This window comes from Gavia stellata, chromosome 3 (assembly GCF_030936135.1).
Source record: "Gavia stellata isolate bGavSte3 chromosome 3, bGavSte3.hap2, whole genome shotgun sequence".
In the NCBI taxonomy this organism is placed as follows: domain Eukaryota; kingdom Metazoa; phylum Chordata; class Aves; order Gaviiformes; family Gaviidae; genus Gavia; species Gavia stellata.
This window is the reverse complement of record NC_082596.1, coordinates 54,161,901-54,180,419: the sequence shown is the minus strand read 5'-3', so window position 1 is coordinate 54,180,419 and position 18,519 is coordinate 54,161,901. Positions and strand designations below refer to the sequence as shown.

Below are 18,519 nucleotides of genomic sequence, written 5' to 3'. Positions count from 1 at the left end.
AAAGACGACAACAGAAGACAGCAGAAATACTACCCACCTATCAGAAAGCTTTTAGAGCTGTCAAATTAAACTTCTGGAGTACAACAAAAGAACAGAAAGTTAGAAGTTTAAATAATGCCATCTTTATCATAATATCTGAAAGAAAATACCCATACCAGAGCCAGAAGATTCACACACTGTGTTAAGGACAACTGAGTTTTATATAAAATAGCCTAGAATTAAAGACAATTCAGTTTTCCAGTCTGTGTTGAGATGGTCCAACTTCAGTTTTGTTGTATATGCTAGGGATCTGCATTTCATTCAAATATTGTATTTAATTATAGAATTAAGGAGCAACTTCATTTAGCCATCAGCTATTAAAAACTTTTGAACAGATTGCAAAGTTGTTTTTATCATTGTATATCTGAACCAGTGATATTTGTCACTGAACTCTTAAAAACACTCAAATACTTCAATACTTTTATTAGGAAATAACATCATAAATTAAACTACCCAAGACATAAATGCTGATTTATTTATTTATTTGAACACAAAGGCATATACAGAGTAGATAAGAAGATACTACTTCCACATAACACTGAACAAAGAAGTACATGTTCAAGAGATGGGGTTACATTTTCTTCAATGTATTTGGACTGGAGCTCCCCACACACTAATTTTACTGCTACTTTCCTGAGGAAGAAAAAAAAAAATCAAATAGTCTGTCCCACTGGTCTAACAAGAATGCATTTTAGACCATTTTGATGTATCCAACATTAGCCAAATCTGCAACTGATTAGCTATATTGCCAGAATTCATATGTTGTCCTGCTTAGAGCTATCTCTGGTATACATATTCAAAAAGTACAGTGAGGTTTCATCTGGGACTATGAGCAGTTAGAGACAGAACTGTTTTCAAACTGACAATCTTTCTTTCTCTAGCCTATTTACAAGACTACTGTATAACTACTACTGATCTTTTCAAAGAGTTTTATGTTAAAAAAAAAATTATTCATGTAAGAGGGGTTTCTGGGCAGTTTCATAGATAACTGAACAAGCAGGAGACTGAAAGACATTTACATTTGGTCTTGCTACTAAAAGAAAGGCTTAGGGAAGGATGTGCAGTCATGCATGTGCACTAAATACATACGTATATTGTGAAATGCACAAACTATATTCCAGAAAGGAAAGTGTAACTCTTCTCACTTAGCAATCTTACAAGTTTACAAAACCCACGAGTTATTTTTAAGTGGCAGTATTTCAGGTTTTCAGTACTCTCTGCATTTGTGCTGTCACTTGCAGTTCCATCTTTAAGTCCACTCTGGCTTGTTATTTTAAGCAGGTTAACTGTACTCTTCTCTTACTAATGTTCCTAGAAGAGCACAAATGATTTGATTATAAAGAAAAAATGAAATTAAGTTGTTCCACAGTTGTCTTGTCACAGATGTTTGTAATCATGTATAATATATTGCAAGGAGGAAGTGTAAGCAAAGCCTTAAGAAAACGCAAATATATTGTTCAATTCTTTAATGTATTTGTGTCAATAAAACAAAGGAAGTTTCCTTACACTTAAACCCAGTTTCACTGCTAAACACAGGAAGTACCCATCCTTTTAGAAGGCACCATACCAGAGCTTCAGAAACATGAAGTTTTCATCTTCACCTTTTTGGTAATTACAGACTTTCAGCCCTCTTTTTATAACTGTCTAGAATTCTGGTCAAGACTGACAATAGATCTTCAGACATGAATTCTTCATAGTTGCTGTCAATTTTCACATTCTGTTCATCAAGATATTTCTACAAAAGAATTAGAGAAAGTTCATTAGAACTATCCTGGTCTCTATTGTACTGGTTCTGCTAAAGCATTTTAAGAAGTCATTGCACAGGTTAAGTGATTTCAGTTAAACACTTCTCTGAGAGACATCTACCAGAAGCAGATTAAACCTGACAGGATGTTACTGCTGAAATTTAATGATCAATTCTGATTATTTATATCAAAGTTTTTGTCAACAAATTTATTTAACTATAATCCACCGATTCAGTGCAGCAGTCCTAAATAACTGATACTTTATTGGAAAGAGTAAGTTCTGATTTCCGTCTGTTTAACTGCAGTTGCAAATGTCTCTAGAAAGATTTAATGCTGAATATCAAATTTTAACTTACCTCTATAGATACTACATGAGTAGCAATCACTTCTAAAAGACGATTCAAGTTATCACCAGCTTTCCTGCTCTCTTCTGTTGTTGTTTGCATAACAACTTGATATCTAAAAAGTAGAGACTCAGAAAGTCATGCCCGTAATTATAAAATTCCTGACATCTAAAATAATCACTTCACCAAGTTTGATATATCATAATGTTTAGCCATAATTTTTTCTAATAGTATTAACTTGAATCAAATTAGATTTGTATATTAATACTCAACTTAGAAGAAAAAGGACCATATTGTGCTAACCAGTAAGAAACAAAGTACCTTAGAGTCCGAATAGAGTCAGAATAGTCTTTCCAGACTTTAGGCTGTAAAAATGTAGTTGTCACACGAGTTTGGAAAAAATCTAGTTTCCTTACTACAACCATATATATGAAAAGAATCACGTGGAAAACAGGAGTTCTGATACAGCAGACAAATATTCTAGCAAAAAACTAAGTGTCGAGGAGAAACATCTTTCAGTTGTGAATTTGTGAGATTAATATACGTAGATGGATACCCGCTCACCAAAGGCTTTTATGTTAGGATTCAAGAAAATGTCTTTATCCTTAAAACATAAAAAGACAAATAAACTACACAAACAACTTAAAGTTATGGGCCTTACTGTCGCTGAAGATCATGCAATTCATTTGTGGCTTCACTGAGACCTTCATTGACACCACTCTCAAGTAATTGTTTATGCTTCTCTAACAATTCCAGTTCATTTGCACATTTTTGCTCTTCCTCTTCCGCCTCCTGTAAACATAAGGAAAGAAAAAAAATAAATAAAAATAAGTTGCATAATTCAGGAATAATAAGGATTTTTTTTTTTCTCCTTTATATTACCTGATTACATCCTGATACTTGAATTCAGAATTCACACAAGTAACTCCAAACTCAGAACTAAAATAACCCAAGGACATCCCCCCCCCAAACAAAGTTTCAGGTATTTTGTGTATCGTCCTCTACCCAAAACCAGCCTAACCTTCCTTTTATTTCTCTAACCGTATTTCAAAATCTGTGTTGCAGCTATTTTCCCTTCAAAGTTCATCTCAGAAAGTGTTGTTTACATACTTTAAATAGCTTACAAATGGAACATCATGAACAACTGTTTCTAGGTTAAAAAAATAAGTTCACATTTGAGTAAGAAAATTGCTTTTCCCTTTTGTGTCTGAAAGATGAGTACAAACTGTGAGTAATCATCTCTCCAAGGAAAATGACATTGTTGACACCATACTTAGCACACTTAAATGCACAAAACCAAACTAAATTCTGCCATCAACTAAACATGCAATTCTAGTAAATTACTGAAACATCACCCTTCAAAAATAATTTTAATACTGAAGTCTTATGGATAGCATTTTAAAAATTACATGAGGAATTACATGAATACATCTTCTTATAACCATTCAGGTGGAACTGAGTATTTTATGAGCTCACCTTAAGTGAAAAGTATATGCAACAGCATAGATCAAAAGCTAAGTTCCATGTGTTTTTGAAAGCAATGAACTAAATGTATTGCCTTCAGCCACCTAAGCAGGTATTAGCAATGAAATAACCCTGTTTTGTGGTTATAGCACAGAAGTTTGGATTTGAAAGAGCAGATACATTAAACACAAGCTTAGCTCAAAAAGCATTTTTTCTCCTGGGCACCACAGCCCCAGCAAAGCCATGCTGTTAGAAAAGCTGGGAGGTACTGAAGGAGCCACTTCGTTGTTAACTGAGAGGGCTATATTTTGTTGCTAAACTAGAAGTGAGGAAAAGGATAGGGACTGCTTCCTGACTGGGGAAGAAAAATAAAGAAAGCAACGATTTTATATCATTAAAACATTTAATGTGCTTTTAGTCAAATAATGTTTTCCTTAGTTTTTAATGTGATTAAACACGTTTACTAAAAGCTATAAGTGCACTTATTGTATACAAACTGAATAGACAAGGCAGGTTCTGTTAACTCTAGAATCTCCTTCAAGCACATGCCTTGAGACATCCTGAAGTCAGGAGATAACTGCCACTGCTTTTATTACTGGATGTAGTAGCTTATGATTTACATGATCTGCCAAATTATGATGCCAGATTCTCTTATGAGAAAGTGAAAGCTGACTCACTTAAGGTAGCACTCAAATACTTCTGAAAAGAATGAGAGAATCCTGCAAGAGGAATGGAAGGAGGCAAGGGCAGAGGTCCAAACAAACAAAAATGCAAACCAAAAACTTATGTATAAATACAAAGATTAAGGATAAGGATATCATTAAAAATAAATTGTCATCAACCTGTAAGACGTCCTACCTTAAGCTTCTGGTGGTAAAGATCATCCAGCTTTTCAGCTTCTTCTTTCAGCGTTTTTACACTGCTTTTTTTGTCCACTACCATTACATTCACCTAGAATGAAAACATGACCAAGAAAATATAATTCAAAAAGAATTTCAGCATATAAATCCACACCATCACAAACAACACGTGATAGCCCAGAAATATTTAAACTGGGCTGGACTGGCATTAACTTTCTTCAGAGCAGCCTGTATGGTGGTTTGTTTTGGATAAGTGGCTAAAACAGTGTTGGTAACACACCAGTGTTTTGGCTATTGCTGAATAGCACTTGCACAGCATCAAGGCTTTCTCTCCCTCCTGTGGCCCCTCAGTGAGTAGGGTAGGGGCAGGCAAGAGGTTGAGAAGGCGCATAGCCAGGACAGCTGACCAAAATTGGCCATACCATATACTGCCATGCTCAGCAAATAAAAACTGAGGTAGGGGAAGAAGAAGAACAGGGAAATAAAATTCTCCTTCTTCCAATCCATCCTGAACCCAATATTGCTAAAAATCTTCCTGATAACAACTTGTCAGTGATGGTAAGCCACACAGACTGGAATGGGCAACTTATCAAAACCCAACTGTGTGGCCAGCAGGAGCAGGGACGTGATCGTGCCTCTGTACTCGGCTCTGGTGAGGCCGCACCTTGAATACTGTGTTCAGTTTTGGGCCCCTCACTACAATAAAGACATTGAGGTGCTGGAGCGTGTCCAGAGAAGGGCGTTGAAGCTGGTGAGGGGTCTGGAACACAAGTCTTATGAGGAGCGGCTGAGGGAGCTGGGGTTGTTTAGCCTGGAGAACAGGAGGCTGAGGGGAGACCTTATCGCTCTCTACAACTACCTGAAAGGGGGTTGCAGAGAGGTGGGTGTTGGTCTCTTCTCCCAAGTGACTAGTGACAGGACTAGAGGAAATGGCCTCAAGTTGCGCCAGGGGAGGTTCAGGCTGGATATTAGGAAAAAGTTCTTTACTGAGAGAGTAGTGAAACATTGGAATAGGCTGCCCAGGGAGGTGGTAGAGTCACCCTCCCTGGAGATATTCAAGGAGCATGTGGATGTGGCATTGTGGCATGTAGCTTGATGGACATGGTGCTGTGTGGTGTTGGGTGGGTTGTGGCTTGTTGTTGTTGTGTGGTGGGTTTTGGTAAGCTGCATAATCTTCAATGCAGGGAATACACATTATTTCAACCAACAGAAGGAGACCTTAATTCTCACAAAAACTTTTAGGTTCCATCGTAATTAAAGCAATCTTCTCACAGCTTTCCTCCCCACACCCTTCCCCACAAAAAAACCTCAACAAAACCAACCCAAACAAAAAACAACCCACCACACTTCACCCATGCAAAAGGTCAAATGAGACCAGCAGATAACATTATGGTATCTTAGTCCTAATCTTCATTAACTAACACACCTGTTCCAAAGTATCTTCCAAAGTCATCTTCCTTTGAGTAGCTTTCCTAATCTCTTCCTCAGTCTGGTTTATGATCTCCATAAGGGGAGCCTGCAAAACACACATAAGATCTGTCTAATGCAATTTGGTAGTTTGAACTAAGATACACCCCAGTACGTCTTTTCCCTCTCCTGTTTTTATTTACACTGCTGTACCCTCCAATACCGAATTTCCTTCCTTTACTATGATGTAGTTATGCCAATGCATCACACGAGCTTTTCGATGAAGTTTCATGGAGAGGTTAAGAGAGACCGTTCCAACATTTCCAAAGACACACATTTTTTTGTAAGCAGTAACAGAAACGTTCAGTGTTGACTCTACTTACCTTGATCTGAGTTCTGTATTTGACTAGGCAATTTGGTCCTGCCTCAGGATTAAACTGAATCTCAAAATCATGGCCTTTGGAATTCTCACCACTTACTGGAATTAATTTCAGCTTGCGAGCTAGTTTATGATACTCTGCCAGTTGCATTTCAATCTGCTCAGAGGAGAAAAGGGCAAAAATCATAGAAGAAATATAAGTTAAAAGCTTTGCAAAAAGTATTCATATAGTACTTTAAACAGGTTTCTGAGTTGCTCTGTACAAACATGATTCCATGTCATGCCACAGTATGTAAGAGCTGTATGTATTGACAGCCCAGCATTTTACATTTTTTGGATTAAGTGCTGTTTTATGATTCTTTCAGAGTTTGCTCTGCAAGGTTTCCCAGTGTGTATGGGTGAGACTGAATGGTTTCAACCTGTGGTTTTCCCCACTCATCTACCACATTTTTTCCTGCCTCAACTTTTTGAGGATTAGTTGATAGGGAAGGAAAAACACACTTGGAAATAATATAAATAACTAAAACAATGATCAGTCATCATGTTGATATGCCTTCTCTCATTGGTTTTGACAGAAAATGCCACATAGCCACACATCCTAATAACAAACTTTAATCAGAACATGGAGCATTTAATAAGCTTTGTCTAGAGGTATGCTCAAGTTAATGAGTGCCATTTATATGCAAACACCAAAAAACATAAGTATTTTTTCCAGTTTTATGTGCTTCATACTTGCACAGTACAAGGAATTTAAGGTAATACCAAGTGCTTGATAAAGCATAACCCTGCCAAATGCAAAACATATTTGAAACTTTTTTTTAGTTCTCCATCTAGCAAAGGAGAAGCTTTTAAATCCCACCACTTACAGCACCACATCTTTTCATTCTGTTTGAGGGAACTGAATTTGGCCCTTAAAATCTATTAGAACTTCCACATAAGGGACCAATCTGGCCCTAAATGCATGCAGAGATATTGATTCAAAGCACTAGTTTTGCATTACTTCCTTGCTATGAAATCTTAACATTAGCCTCAAATTGCTTGTGTTATAAAAGCAATTTCAAGCTAATGTTATCAAAGCTCTTGATGCTGTAACAGTGAGAGCTGACAGTGGTGCATATTCTACCTATGTCCCTTATGATGCAGAAAAAAAAGAAAATAGTATGTTCTGTTTTGAGCATAATGGAAAAAGGGGCCAAAAAAAAAAGACCCCATTTTTCAGAGAGATTATAAACAGAAGCCACTCTTGTCACTTTAGCCTGTTAAGTGACCTGTTAAGCAAGCCTGTTAAATGATCTCAAGCCTGTTAAATGGCCTCAAGTTGCGCCAGGGGAGATACAAACTGGATATTAGGAAAAATTTCTTTACTGAGAGAGTGGTAGCACACTGGAATAGACTGCCCAGGGAGGTGGTGGAGTCACCCTCCCTGGAGGTGTTCAAGGAGCATGTGGACATGGCATTGTGGATCGTGGCTTGATGCGCAGGGTGGTGTGTGGTGTGGTGTGTGTGTTTGTTTTTGTGTGGTGGTGTGTGGGTTGGGTTTTTTTTTTGGTTTTGTGGGGTTTTTTTTGTAATGGTTGGACTTGATGATATTACAGGTCTTTTCCAACCTTAGTGATTCTGTGATCTATGCTGTTAGATTATTTAGGAAAGAAGTTAGCAATAATCCAAGTCCCAAGTTTAAGCTTGCATGATGAAAACTGATAGCCACCTCCCAGTGTAGTAGGGTTTTCACATACCGCCTCTTTATTCCTGGCATATTTTAGCTCTTCGTTCCACAGCTGATGTTCTTCTGCTTCCACTTCCTTAGTCAGCTTGTTAATGGTTTGCTGCAACTCATTTCTCTCATGATTTATTCTCTCAATGTCCGCAACTGAATACTTTTGGTTATCAAAGATGTGCTGGAGCCGGGCATTCTCCTGCTTCATTGCTTCTACTTCCATTTCTAAGTTCACAGAACAATTGTGAAATGGATGTAAAATACCAGCCTATATAGTTAAACCTAATCTCTCTGTATTTTTATGAGTAAATAATATGTGTATTTTATTACTCTAGCATACAGACAGCTATCAGCCAAAAAATCTCTTTATTAGCAATCCATTTTGGAAAGTTTATTTGTAGCATCATCATACACTAAGTATCTCACTCTGTCCTGAAGTCGAGAATTACAATTTTAAACCTATTTCTAGCTTCACTAATGCCATTTGTGACCAAGGCTGCCTTACCTGCTGTCTCAACTTCCTCATTAACACCTTCCATTTTTTGATCAAGGATGGCTATATGAGATTCTAGATTAGCCAAATAAGCCTGGTATTTCTGGACATCTGCTTGAAGAGACGATTTCAGGTTTCGTAGTGATACTCTACGATCCTAGTAAATGGATGGAAAGAACAACTGCTATTATATCAATCTAAAATAATGATCTTACTTTCCAGACAATAGAGTAACTGATCAACTTCGATAGTGTAAATATAAAATTAAAGAACTTTAATACATTTTTATCTCTGTGACGCTGAATCAAATTAAGCATCTTTCAAATAATCACAAAAAAGTCTGAAGAGATGGTTTGTACCTTAATTCTTGCATTTCAGCATTTAGTCTTTGATTTGCATTAGGCATTGCATTAAGGAAGTTCTTGCTACAGGTAATTCACAACTTAAGTATAGTAATACACAAAGGACAGATAAATCTAAGGGCAAGGAAAGGTGGGAATACAAGCAGCACATTTTGCACAGTAGGCAGGAGTCTCAATTTGCCAGCTGCACAGCCACTAAACCGTTTTTAAACTCATGATGTATTAAAAGCAGAGTCCATCTTTTCAAACAAAATATTTTCCCTAAAATGTGTCAGTACCACTGAATTCCATGCTCTCATCCTCTAAGAAGTTCTCATACCAACACTTTTGGAAAAGATAATGTTGAAGTTCAGAAAAAAAAAGTGGTTCAAGTATTTTATTACTATTTCAGCCAATGCAAGATCTCATTACCTGAAAATATCTGCACAATATCAAACAAATAGTGACCGAAGACTCCACAGTAAATGCCTTGTACTATAATGGTATACAGTCTCTAATAACCTGGCCTAATTAAAATCTCATAGAGCACTGAAAATAATTTTCCATTTGTTTTAATGTATCATCAGTATCTTTGTTTAATAATGACAATAATGGTCAATAATAGAAAATTCAACTCCACCATATAAACAAGCATAGACACAATTTACTAACCGGCTCGCTTTCCTTTTCTTTTTCTAGTCTTGCAATCTCTTCATGAAGTCTTTTGTTGTCAGCTGCTAAACCTTCTATCTGGAATTCATCTATATTAAATAAATCCTCTGTGGGAAAAAAAAAGGAGGGTGGTAGTGGTTACAAATTAATTTCACTGAATATCATCACCTAATCTGAATATCTGTGCTTAGCTACAGCACAGTAAATACCCATTATCTGGACAATTATTTTAAAACTAACCCCCCACCCCAAAACAACCAACAAACCCATCAAAACCCCTTTCATTACAAAGCAAATAGGCAAAAAAAAAAAAATCAAAACAAACAAGAAATGAGTTTTTCAGTCCTCATGTCATAAAAGAGCTCAAAATCACTCCTGTGAGGTCAGTTTCCAAACTCTCATACAGCCCACGCTATAGGATAGTGGTTGTTAGATAAATTTAATCTGTTCCAGCTTCACAAGATAGTCTGATTTGTATACTCCTTTCTCATTCACATACTTCCTTGCCTCCTGAGACATCTTTTCCCTTAATTCCCTCAGTCTTTGCCAAACAGTGCCATGATTACTTTTTCCTACTAATATCTAGTAACAGCCTGGTAGCCTGTTTCCTCTCCAACTGATGGCTCCAGCTTGCAACAGAAATGTCCATAGTCTGGCTTTTCATAGGAGGGCACAGAAAGCGAGAATTATTTTTCTTCCTTGTTCTCATATTCTGTTTGTATTTCTGCAGGTGAAATGAATGAGTCAAAAAAAAATTAATAATTTTCCATTTCCCTGAAGACAAACACAGGTGCATGGAATATATGGGAACCTTCACAACAGAGTTTGGAACTCTTGCAGACTTTTTTCAGAGCTTTTAGAAACTGACTTACTCATCAGATGTGTGTCCTCTGGTAATATTTTTCTTTTTTTAATTGTTAACTTTGGCATACAGAAACAAGAATCATCTGCCTAGATCGAATTTGCATCTGAAGAACTGTATACTGCTTTTGTCACAAAACCATTGAAAACAATAGGGTTACACAGCTACAGCTGACAGCAGAGCATGACCCATCTGTCTGTACTAGTAACAATGCATAAAAAGAGAATTAAGTCAAAGTAACTGAGAGGTACTTGGGAATTTCAGGTTCCCTTACCTCAGATCACTTTCACTTGTAAACTGAGCACAACTGATGCTAGGAGAAAAGAAACCAGTAACACAAATATGTCATTAAAACATGAAAACTTACTTAATTTTGACTGCACTTCTGCATCCAATTCTTCAAAAGTATCTCTTCCTTTCATAAAGTGCTCATAACACTTCACAGAGTAGTCCATGAAAAGCTGAAAACAATTAAAGAAGTTTTCATTTCAACGATTCAAAGGGCTGTAAAATATCTAGATAGTCTAAATCTACTCAACCAATGGAATTAAACAGACACCAAAAATATTTTTCACTGGTTTGATTGCACTTCTGTAAAAAGCAACTTTTTTCCCTCCCTTTAAACATAGAATATCAACAGATATCCAGGCAGAAGGAGGCATCTAGAATTCACATTAAGAAAGGTCTGGAAATACTGGAATACTAATCATTTTTCTGGGACCTAACAAGGATAATAGATACAATATTTAAGAATTTATTATCTTGAAGCATATGATCCTATCAGGCTAGTTTATGGAATTTGTAAGTCTGTATAACAGACCTCTTCAGTAAGTATGACCACTATACTTCAGATGCGCAGATGTCAGAGAAATGATCAAGAATTAAAGAAAGGTTACCCAAAAAGAATTTACTGAAGACTTTAAATTACAGATCTTTCAGAAGCAATTACACCAGTATTGTAAAATTTGTTTCAACATATATGCATGTGTATCAGTGTATAAGCACATATTTAGTTTAAAAACATTTTTACTTGTCAACTGTCAGGTTTGTAACCTTAGTCCAAAATGCTGATTTAGTTTGATTTTTGCAATTTTCTAATTAAATATTCTGGCACGTCATACAACCCCTTCCAAACATCTGCTGTGAATTAACACTGAGTTAAATCTGAACAGTACGAATAATCTATGATAAATTAGAAAGAAAGCAAGCCGCTGGATTTTTAAGTGTCTGAATTACATTGCCACCCTATTTTGTGGCTACGAAATTAAACATTACAACCAATTTTTAAATGGTAAACTGAGTAGACATCGGCAGGAGCCACCATATTTATAATTAAGTCATTGTCTTTACACTGTATTGCTGTTAGCGTTAGAAGACTCAAGTGCTAAAGAGAAATATACCCGAGACCCTACTAAGACAATAAGCAAACAGCATAATGACTCCCTTTCTCCACAAATGAGAACAGAAACAGTAGCAACTCAGAGAATAAGGTATTTCAATTTAATACCCAGTCTTCACCAATAGACTGGCCATGATGCCTGCTCAGGAAACTAGTTGATCAGGCTTTTTATGTAATGCTACTATACTTCCTAGAGAACTCTGTGAATATAAAACTGAACAGAATTTATAAATACAGTAAAAATTGTTGTGTCATATTTAAATTGAGTTGTTACAGCATATGGCAAAATTCAGTTGAACAATTCTGATAATCATTTACTTTTTATGGTACCTTATTATGTACAATTCCATCATCCGTCTCTCCTCCCCAGCTCTGTCCATCATCAAATGATGGTGCATTTTCCCTCATGGCAGCATACAACTGAAAGCCACAAGTGTACATACAAAGAGCAAGAGTGAAGATCCCCATTAGTTTTCATATTAGATTCATGTTCATGATAAGCAGAGTAACATTGGATTAGGATTTCAGCAAGCAGGATGTAATGGTGCTGCTTCAGAATGTGACCAATCACATCAGGATAATGAGCCTGTGTTTAGTTGACTAAAAGCACAGATGAGGCATTAACTGGACATTCACAACACTGCCAAATTGCCTTGCTAAGCCAAATGTGTCTTTTCAGCATAAGGATGCTATTTTCATGTGTGCCCAGTTCAGCAGTGGTGAACTTCTGCCACAGATTCCAAATTTTGCTCAGAACTGAGCTGGCAGCAACAGAGAGTTACCACTATTAGAAAAAACAAACCAAACAGAAAAACACAAAAACCCCACCCAAACACAACCCTCCCCCCGACTCTATACAACAATCACAGGACACTTGAATAGTTGCTATTGAAAATTCCATCCTTAGACTTCAAATTTAGGAGCAGATGGCAGATATCACAAGAAGATCTGCACTGAAGATACATGACTATACCCATTAACTTTTCTCATTTTTATGTATGTATAAGTCATCATTTTCCCCCCTTATCATGCACAAATTTATCCAGTGCACACAGTAAAAAAAATTATCATAACGCAACATTAAAAACTTAGTTTAAAAATTACTAAGACTAAGGTCTAGCTCCCAGATGGCAGTAAGAACCTTTTTCTTTACATAAATGTCAAACAAAGAAATTTTTAGAAAGCATTTAAAAGCTCTGTATTGAAACTAACATTCCAGCCTGAAAAGTGGAAAAGACAACAAACACTACCTTGACACAATCAATTAACCAAACCAAAGCTGTCACGATCTGAGGCCACGTGTGTGGTGCTCCCACTGTGTACATGGAGCTTTTTGACAAAGGAAAGGGGTACCTACAAGGCAAAAGAAAATACATTTCTAATAGCTGTGGCAAACAGTCATGAAAACAAAACAGCATGTTTTTACATGTAGATCAAGGCACGAAAGGAAGAAGAAACTCAATTGTACTTTATACTGTATATCAAAGGGAGATAAGCTGAGCCCTTACAGGACTATCTTATGTAATTATCATGGGTTTCTCGTTTTGTAATTCATAGAATTTCTCAAGTTGGAAGGGACCCATTTTGTAATTCATAGGATTTATCAAGTTGGAAGGGGCCCATAAGGATCACCAAGTCCAACTCCCTACTCCTCGCAGGGCTACCTAAAACTACACCATATGACCAAGAGCATCCTCCAGACACTCCTTGAACTCTGACAGGCTTGGTGCCATGACCGCTTCCCTGGGGAGCCTGTTCCAGTGACCAACCACCCTCTCAGTGAAGAACCTTTTCCTAATGTCCGATCTGAACTTCCCCTGACGCAGCTTCATTCCATTTCCTTGTGTCCTATCACTGGTCACCAGAGAGAGGAGATCAGCACCTGCCCCTCCACTGCCCCCCTTGAGGAAGTTGTAGATTTCAATGAGGTCACCCCTCAGCCTTTTCTTCTCCAAGCTGAATAAACCAAGTGACCTCAGCTGCTCCTGGTAAGTCTTGCCCTCGAGACCTTTCACCATCTTGATCACCCTCCTCTGGACACACTCTAAGAGTCTGATGTCCTTCTTATATTGAGGCACCCAAAGCTGCACACAAGTACTTAAGGTGGGGCCACACCAGTGCAGTGTAGAGCAGGACAATCACCTCCCTTGACAGGCTAGCTATTTAAGAAACGATTGAAGAAATGGACTTTTTTTTGCATTTCCAAAGATTAGGAACAATTAAGGCCTCATACAAAAAAGTGTAAACTATTCCTTCATACACTCCTTAGCCTGTTCCTGTTCAGCGTAGTATGTTGCCTTGGTCTCGATGGCAGCCAGGTTTGTCTTTCTCCTTCTGAAGCTACTATGGGAGGGGAGATGGGCACTGCAGTACTAAGGAAAACGGAGTGGGTGCCCTGTGAGCACGAGGTGATTCACAAGGAGACAAAGACCTCAAAGGAAAGGCAACAAACGCAAAGAAGGGAGTAGTAGTCCAATGGATGGTATTTTGACTTTCAAACTGGGTCTGCAAGCCTGAAGGATTTCCTAAAGTATGAAAACAAACTGATTCACAAGAGACCTGTTCTTTGAGGCAAGATTCTTGCTTCTTGGGTCAAATGCACTTCAAAAACAGAAAAGCAGCTGACAATCAGCTTAATGTCATGCAATTACAGAAAAGAATTTCAGAACAGCTGCATATAAAAGTATTAACATTACCTATAAATACGGAACACACAAAGGTGGTACTGCTGACTACAGACATCCTCTCAAAATCTTCTACAAATCAAGGAACACAGAAATGCAGTTTTTATTCCATCTTTAGACTGACAGCTGCCCAAAGTTATTTTAAGAACATAGGACAAGAAGCTGCTGATAAACTGACAGTTCTAAATAAGCGCTCATGAGCCATTTAGCCTGAGATTTTTTAAAAATTAATTATGTATCTCCATTTTCTAACTCTCAAAAGACAACTTCAAGTGACTTCTCAAAATAAGTCTTTTTATCCAGATTACACTCTTGGTGCAGCAGAGTAAAGCCTCTTGAGAGCAACTGCCTTTTCAACATTTCGGCTAGGCCAGCAGTTTCCAATGGTATAGGTTAAAAAAAAGATTTATTAAAGTACTGAGAAGTGAACAGAAGACTTATACCTACATCTAAGGAGCCGTGGCGCTGTGACACCATCATGGGCTCAAATCTACAGAAGTAAAATACATGTCACTGAAAATTCACTGTTATCAACAGGCAGAGGATATTCTTTCTTGGAAAGTGTTGGTGCATTAATGATTCCAAACACTTACTGAACAAGATTAGAAATAAAACACCCAGCTACTTAGTGTTTTTTTTCACTTCAGCAATCATTTTTGGTATTTCTACCTCCTGCTTTGAAAGCAGAATGAGAGAAGTTACAGGAAAAATTATTTTTAACTAAATGAACTGAATCCAACATTCTGAAATTTGTTTTTTAGTTCTTAGATTTTAACAGAATGAACCAGAAGAGTCTGTCAAAAAACATGTGTCTGTGTTTCAAAGTTTAATACAAATAAAGATAATTAATTAGATTTTACATGACAAAGCAAGCTTCCAAGAGCCTATAGTTCTGCAAGTTCAAATATAAAATGTAGAGTCTGAGAATCAGAGAGTAAACTTAGAGCTAAACAAAAGTGAAACAAAATCATCACAACATTGTAGTTTCAGAGTCTCATCTGAATGAAGAAGCCTATCTGTTCTCCCCAGCTATCATGCAGAATTCTTAGCTTTTATATTTCTAGCTGTATCATATCTATTTAGCTACAGACTAATAATGATCTTACCCGAGTTCTTTAAAAACTCTAGGTATTTCCTCTTCAAATTTTGAGTCAGGCAGCTCGTAAGAAGGGCAGAGAAATCCATAGATAAAAGTGAAGATTTTTAAAAAGTCCTTAACCGATGGAGACTGTAGTGATTTCATGGAAACATTATGGGCGTAACCATTCTCAACAAGAAACTGAGAAAAGAAACATGGCATATTAGTCAATAAATAAAATCTAAAGTTGAAACCATGAAAAATAAATATTTTGATCAGTGTCTTTTATGCCTAATAACGTATGTTTAGAATAAGTTAATAAGTTACCTCACAAAGCTGCTTGATACATTGTTGAATGAATGCCTTGTCATGAAGTGGCCTGGGATCCTTGATCTTTTCTGTACCGAACACACCATACTGACTGTTGCGTGAACCTCCAGCCCCGCTAGTTCTAAGAACAAAAAATAAATACAGTTCTTGTAACAATACATATAAAAGAAGAACTCTTTTAATGTTTAAGTCACTACAATTGCTGGTTTTATGTTTGTTTTGCATTTATTACGCAAAGGGATGCCTGAAGGTTTCTCTTCATCTAGGATGATTGGAAAAACAACATCAACCTGGAAGCCATGATGCATACATACAACAGATGCATCTTAGATGAATATTTTCTTCAGTTTATTGAAAGAAATAAAGTTTTATAGAACAGAAAAAATACCCCAAAAATGAAGAAACAAAATTATGTACGTGATTGAAAATAAAGACTAAAACATTTAAGGAATATTTAAAAGGCATAGATTCCTGCAACAGTGGGGTCCTATGAAAGAAGATACCTGCAAGACACCAGAACACAGAAAGCCATGAACTAAGCTGAAAGATTGTAGAATGTTGGAAGGTTTGAATCTTAGAGGGAAGAAGAAATTAAGGCAGAGTGTACTGGAAATATCATTCTTCCTTAAATAGGCAAATGTACTGAGGAGCTCTTAAGGCCTGCAGTGCATATAATTCCCAAAAGGAAGAATAGCTCTCAAAGCAATTCCTACTCCACAGCATTATTGTTTAGTGATCAAAGAGTGGAGGAAGGCAGACCTGAAGGTCTGCTGGCCTCAGATCCACTAGTCCTTATAACGAAAATCTGTCAAGAAAGAAAAAATACAAAATTATGTGGGACTGTTATTGTTTTAACTTACAATACAGAGATCTAAAGCTATCAATACCTCTTCCCAAAAAAGCTGACTTTTCTTTCTGAAGTTCCAGGTGTAGGTTTGCTCACGCTCAGCTTCCCAAATGTACCTCTGTCTTTCCTGAAGGATAGGGAGAAGGATTCAAGTGACTATATCTACCATTTCATCGTTTGTTCATGTAAGAAAACTATAAACACATGCATATAAGCCTAAGCATCTTCAGCATAGCAGCATCTTAGAAAAGTCAACTGATTTTAATGCATTATTTGTCCATTATCAAAACAACTTCTGCAAGAAGATTTATAAGTATACATTTTATAAACACACAACCCCCCCCAGCCACCTCCTAAGAAATACATAAGAAAAAGTGTTACAATTTGAAATGTGTCATGGGTATACAAATAGGTTAAAGAAAGTTTTTTGCAGAACTGGAGCACTTGTGCAAACACCCTTGGCTGTAGGGAGTTTTCTTCTTTCTGCTTCCATTTGGTTCTTTCAGTTGCTACTCACACACTCAAACACACTACAGTAAGTTTACCTATATATAGGTAGTTTTATATACCTATTCTTGGCAAGATGATCAGCAACACTTACATCTGAGGTGTTTGAAGACCCATCTTGTTGTTGTCCTGCACTCTCAGTGCCATCATAGATTGCCGACCACTGCTTCCGGCAATACTTGAGCTTCGTCTCATTGTGACTAAACTGTAAATCATGATCTGTCAGTATTGGAAAATCCAGGATTTAAGAGTATTTGCATTTTTAAACACCACAATGACTTTCTAAAGTGTCAGAATAAGCAAGTAGAACTGTACTTTGAACCAACCAGCGTGACAGATGGTTTCCAGAAATATTGGGTTCTCTTAAAAAAAAAATTAATAGGAAAAAAAATGATGTATGTCAGACTCCAGAACTACATAGCAGCAGCCACAGCCTTTCAAATTAACTGTTTTATAGATGAAAATGGCAGTGCTTGTTCCAAACCTACTATTTTGCCTTTATGAATACCTGGTCATTTCTAACCTACAGATTCCAAAAGTAAAACATCTTAAGAAGTTTTTTAGTCCAATCAGCTGGGAGGAAGGCCACACTAACATGACTAGTGTTTCTAGCACTTGAGCCATCCATCTGTTCCTTAGCCACTAATTCTGAGCCTGCTTATTGAGTTTGCAAATGATCTTACAGTATCATAGCACAGTAATGGAAAAGCCTATTCTGAGATAACTTATAGCTATCTTCAGACTACACACACAAAACATAATCAAACTGTCAAACAGTATTCAACTGTGCCCACACTGGTATTAAGTGGGCTTTTGAGGTAAATACTCAAAAAAACTCTGCAAAAAATGCCAACTTTTGCCCTCTAGAGAGGATCTATTTTATTTGTGGGGTGGGCTCAAAGGACTGAGTTATAACTAATCAATAAACTTTCATTACAAACATTACTAAAACATATTATCAATATAAATTGTGTTTCCCAATCACATTTTTTTTCCACTTCTTGCAAACCATGACAGAAGTTTAGCTTAGGCCCACTTCATGGGGCAGCTTATCTGTGACCTCATTTTTCTCTGGGGAAGAAGCTGCATTCTTCCACTACTTTACCAAGGATCCACCACAGACAGAATAAATTGTTTTCGTAAACGTACCAAATGGCTAGTTTAAGAGCAGAGCTTGCTAGAGTCAACACGCCAGCAGAAAAAAGGTAGAAGCGCGGCAGAACTGGGCACAACTACATCCACTTGCATTAACAGCGCATTTAAACCGTATCAAAGGCAAACAGGGAAGCCAGTGGCGTTTACACACCAACACCTCGACACTCCCGACCGCCGCCGGGCCCGGCCCCCGTTC

At 37.1% G+C, this 18,519-nt stretch overlaps 1 protein-coding gene across 1 annotated transcript; it reads right to left on the bottom strand.

Moving 5' to 3' along the window:
- Positions 1–1,620: 1,620 nt before the first annotated feature.
- On the bottom strand, positions 1,621–17,363 carry NDC80 (NDC80 kinetochore complex component). The gene is made up of 16 exons (XM_009816708.2): positions 17,263–17,363; positions 16,702–16,788; positions 15,812–15,935; positions 15,513–15,685; positions 12,973–13,075; positions 12,053–12,142; positions 10,691–10,784; positions 9,462–9,568; positions 8,461–8,605; positions 7,975–8,180; positions 6,243–6,395; positions 5,879–5,968; positions 4,451–4,543; positions 2,790–2,920; positions 2,141–2,243; positions 1,621–1,774 (listed from the first exon to the last, which is right to left on the bottom strand). Exons 1-16 carry the CDS (start codon positions 17,361–17,363, stop codon positions 1,652–1,654), a joined length of 1,923 nt encoding a protein of 640 aa, XP_009815010.2. The 3' UTR covers positions 1,621–1,651.
- Between the last annotated feature and the right edge of the window lie 1,156 nt (positions 17,364–18,519).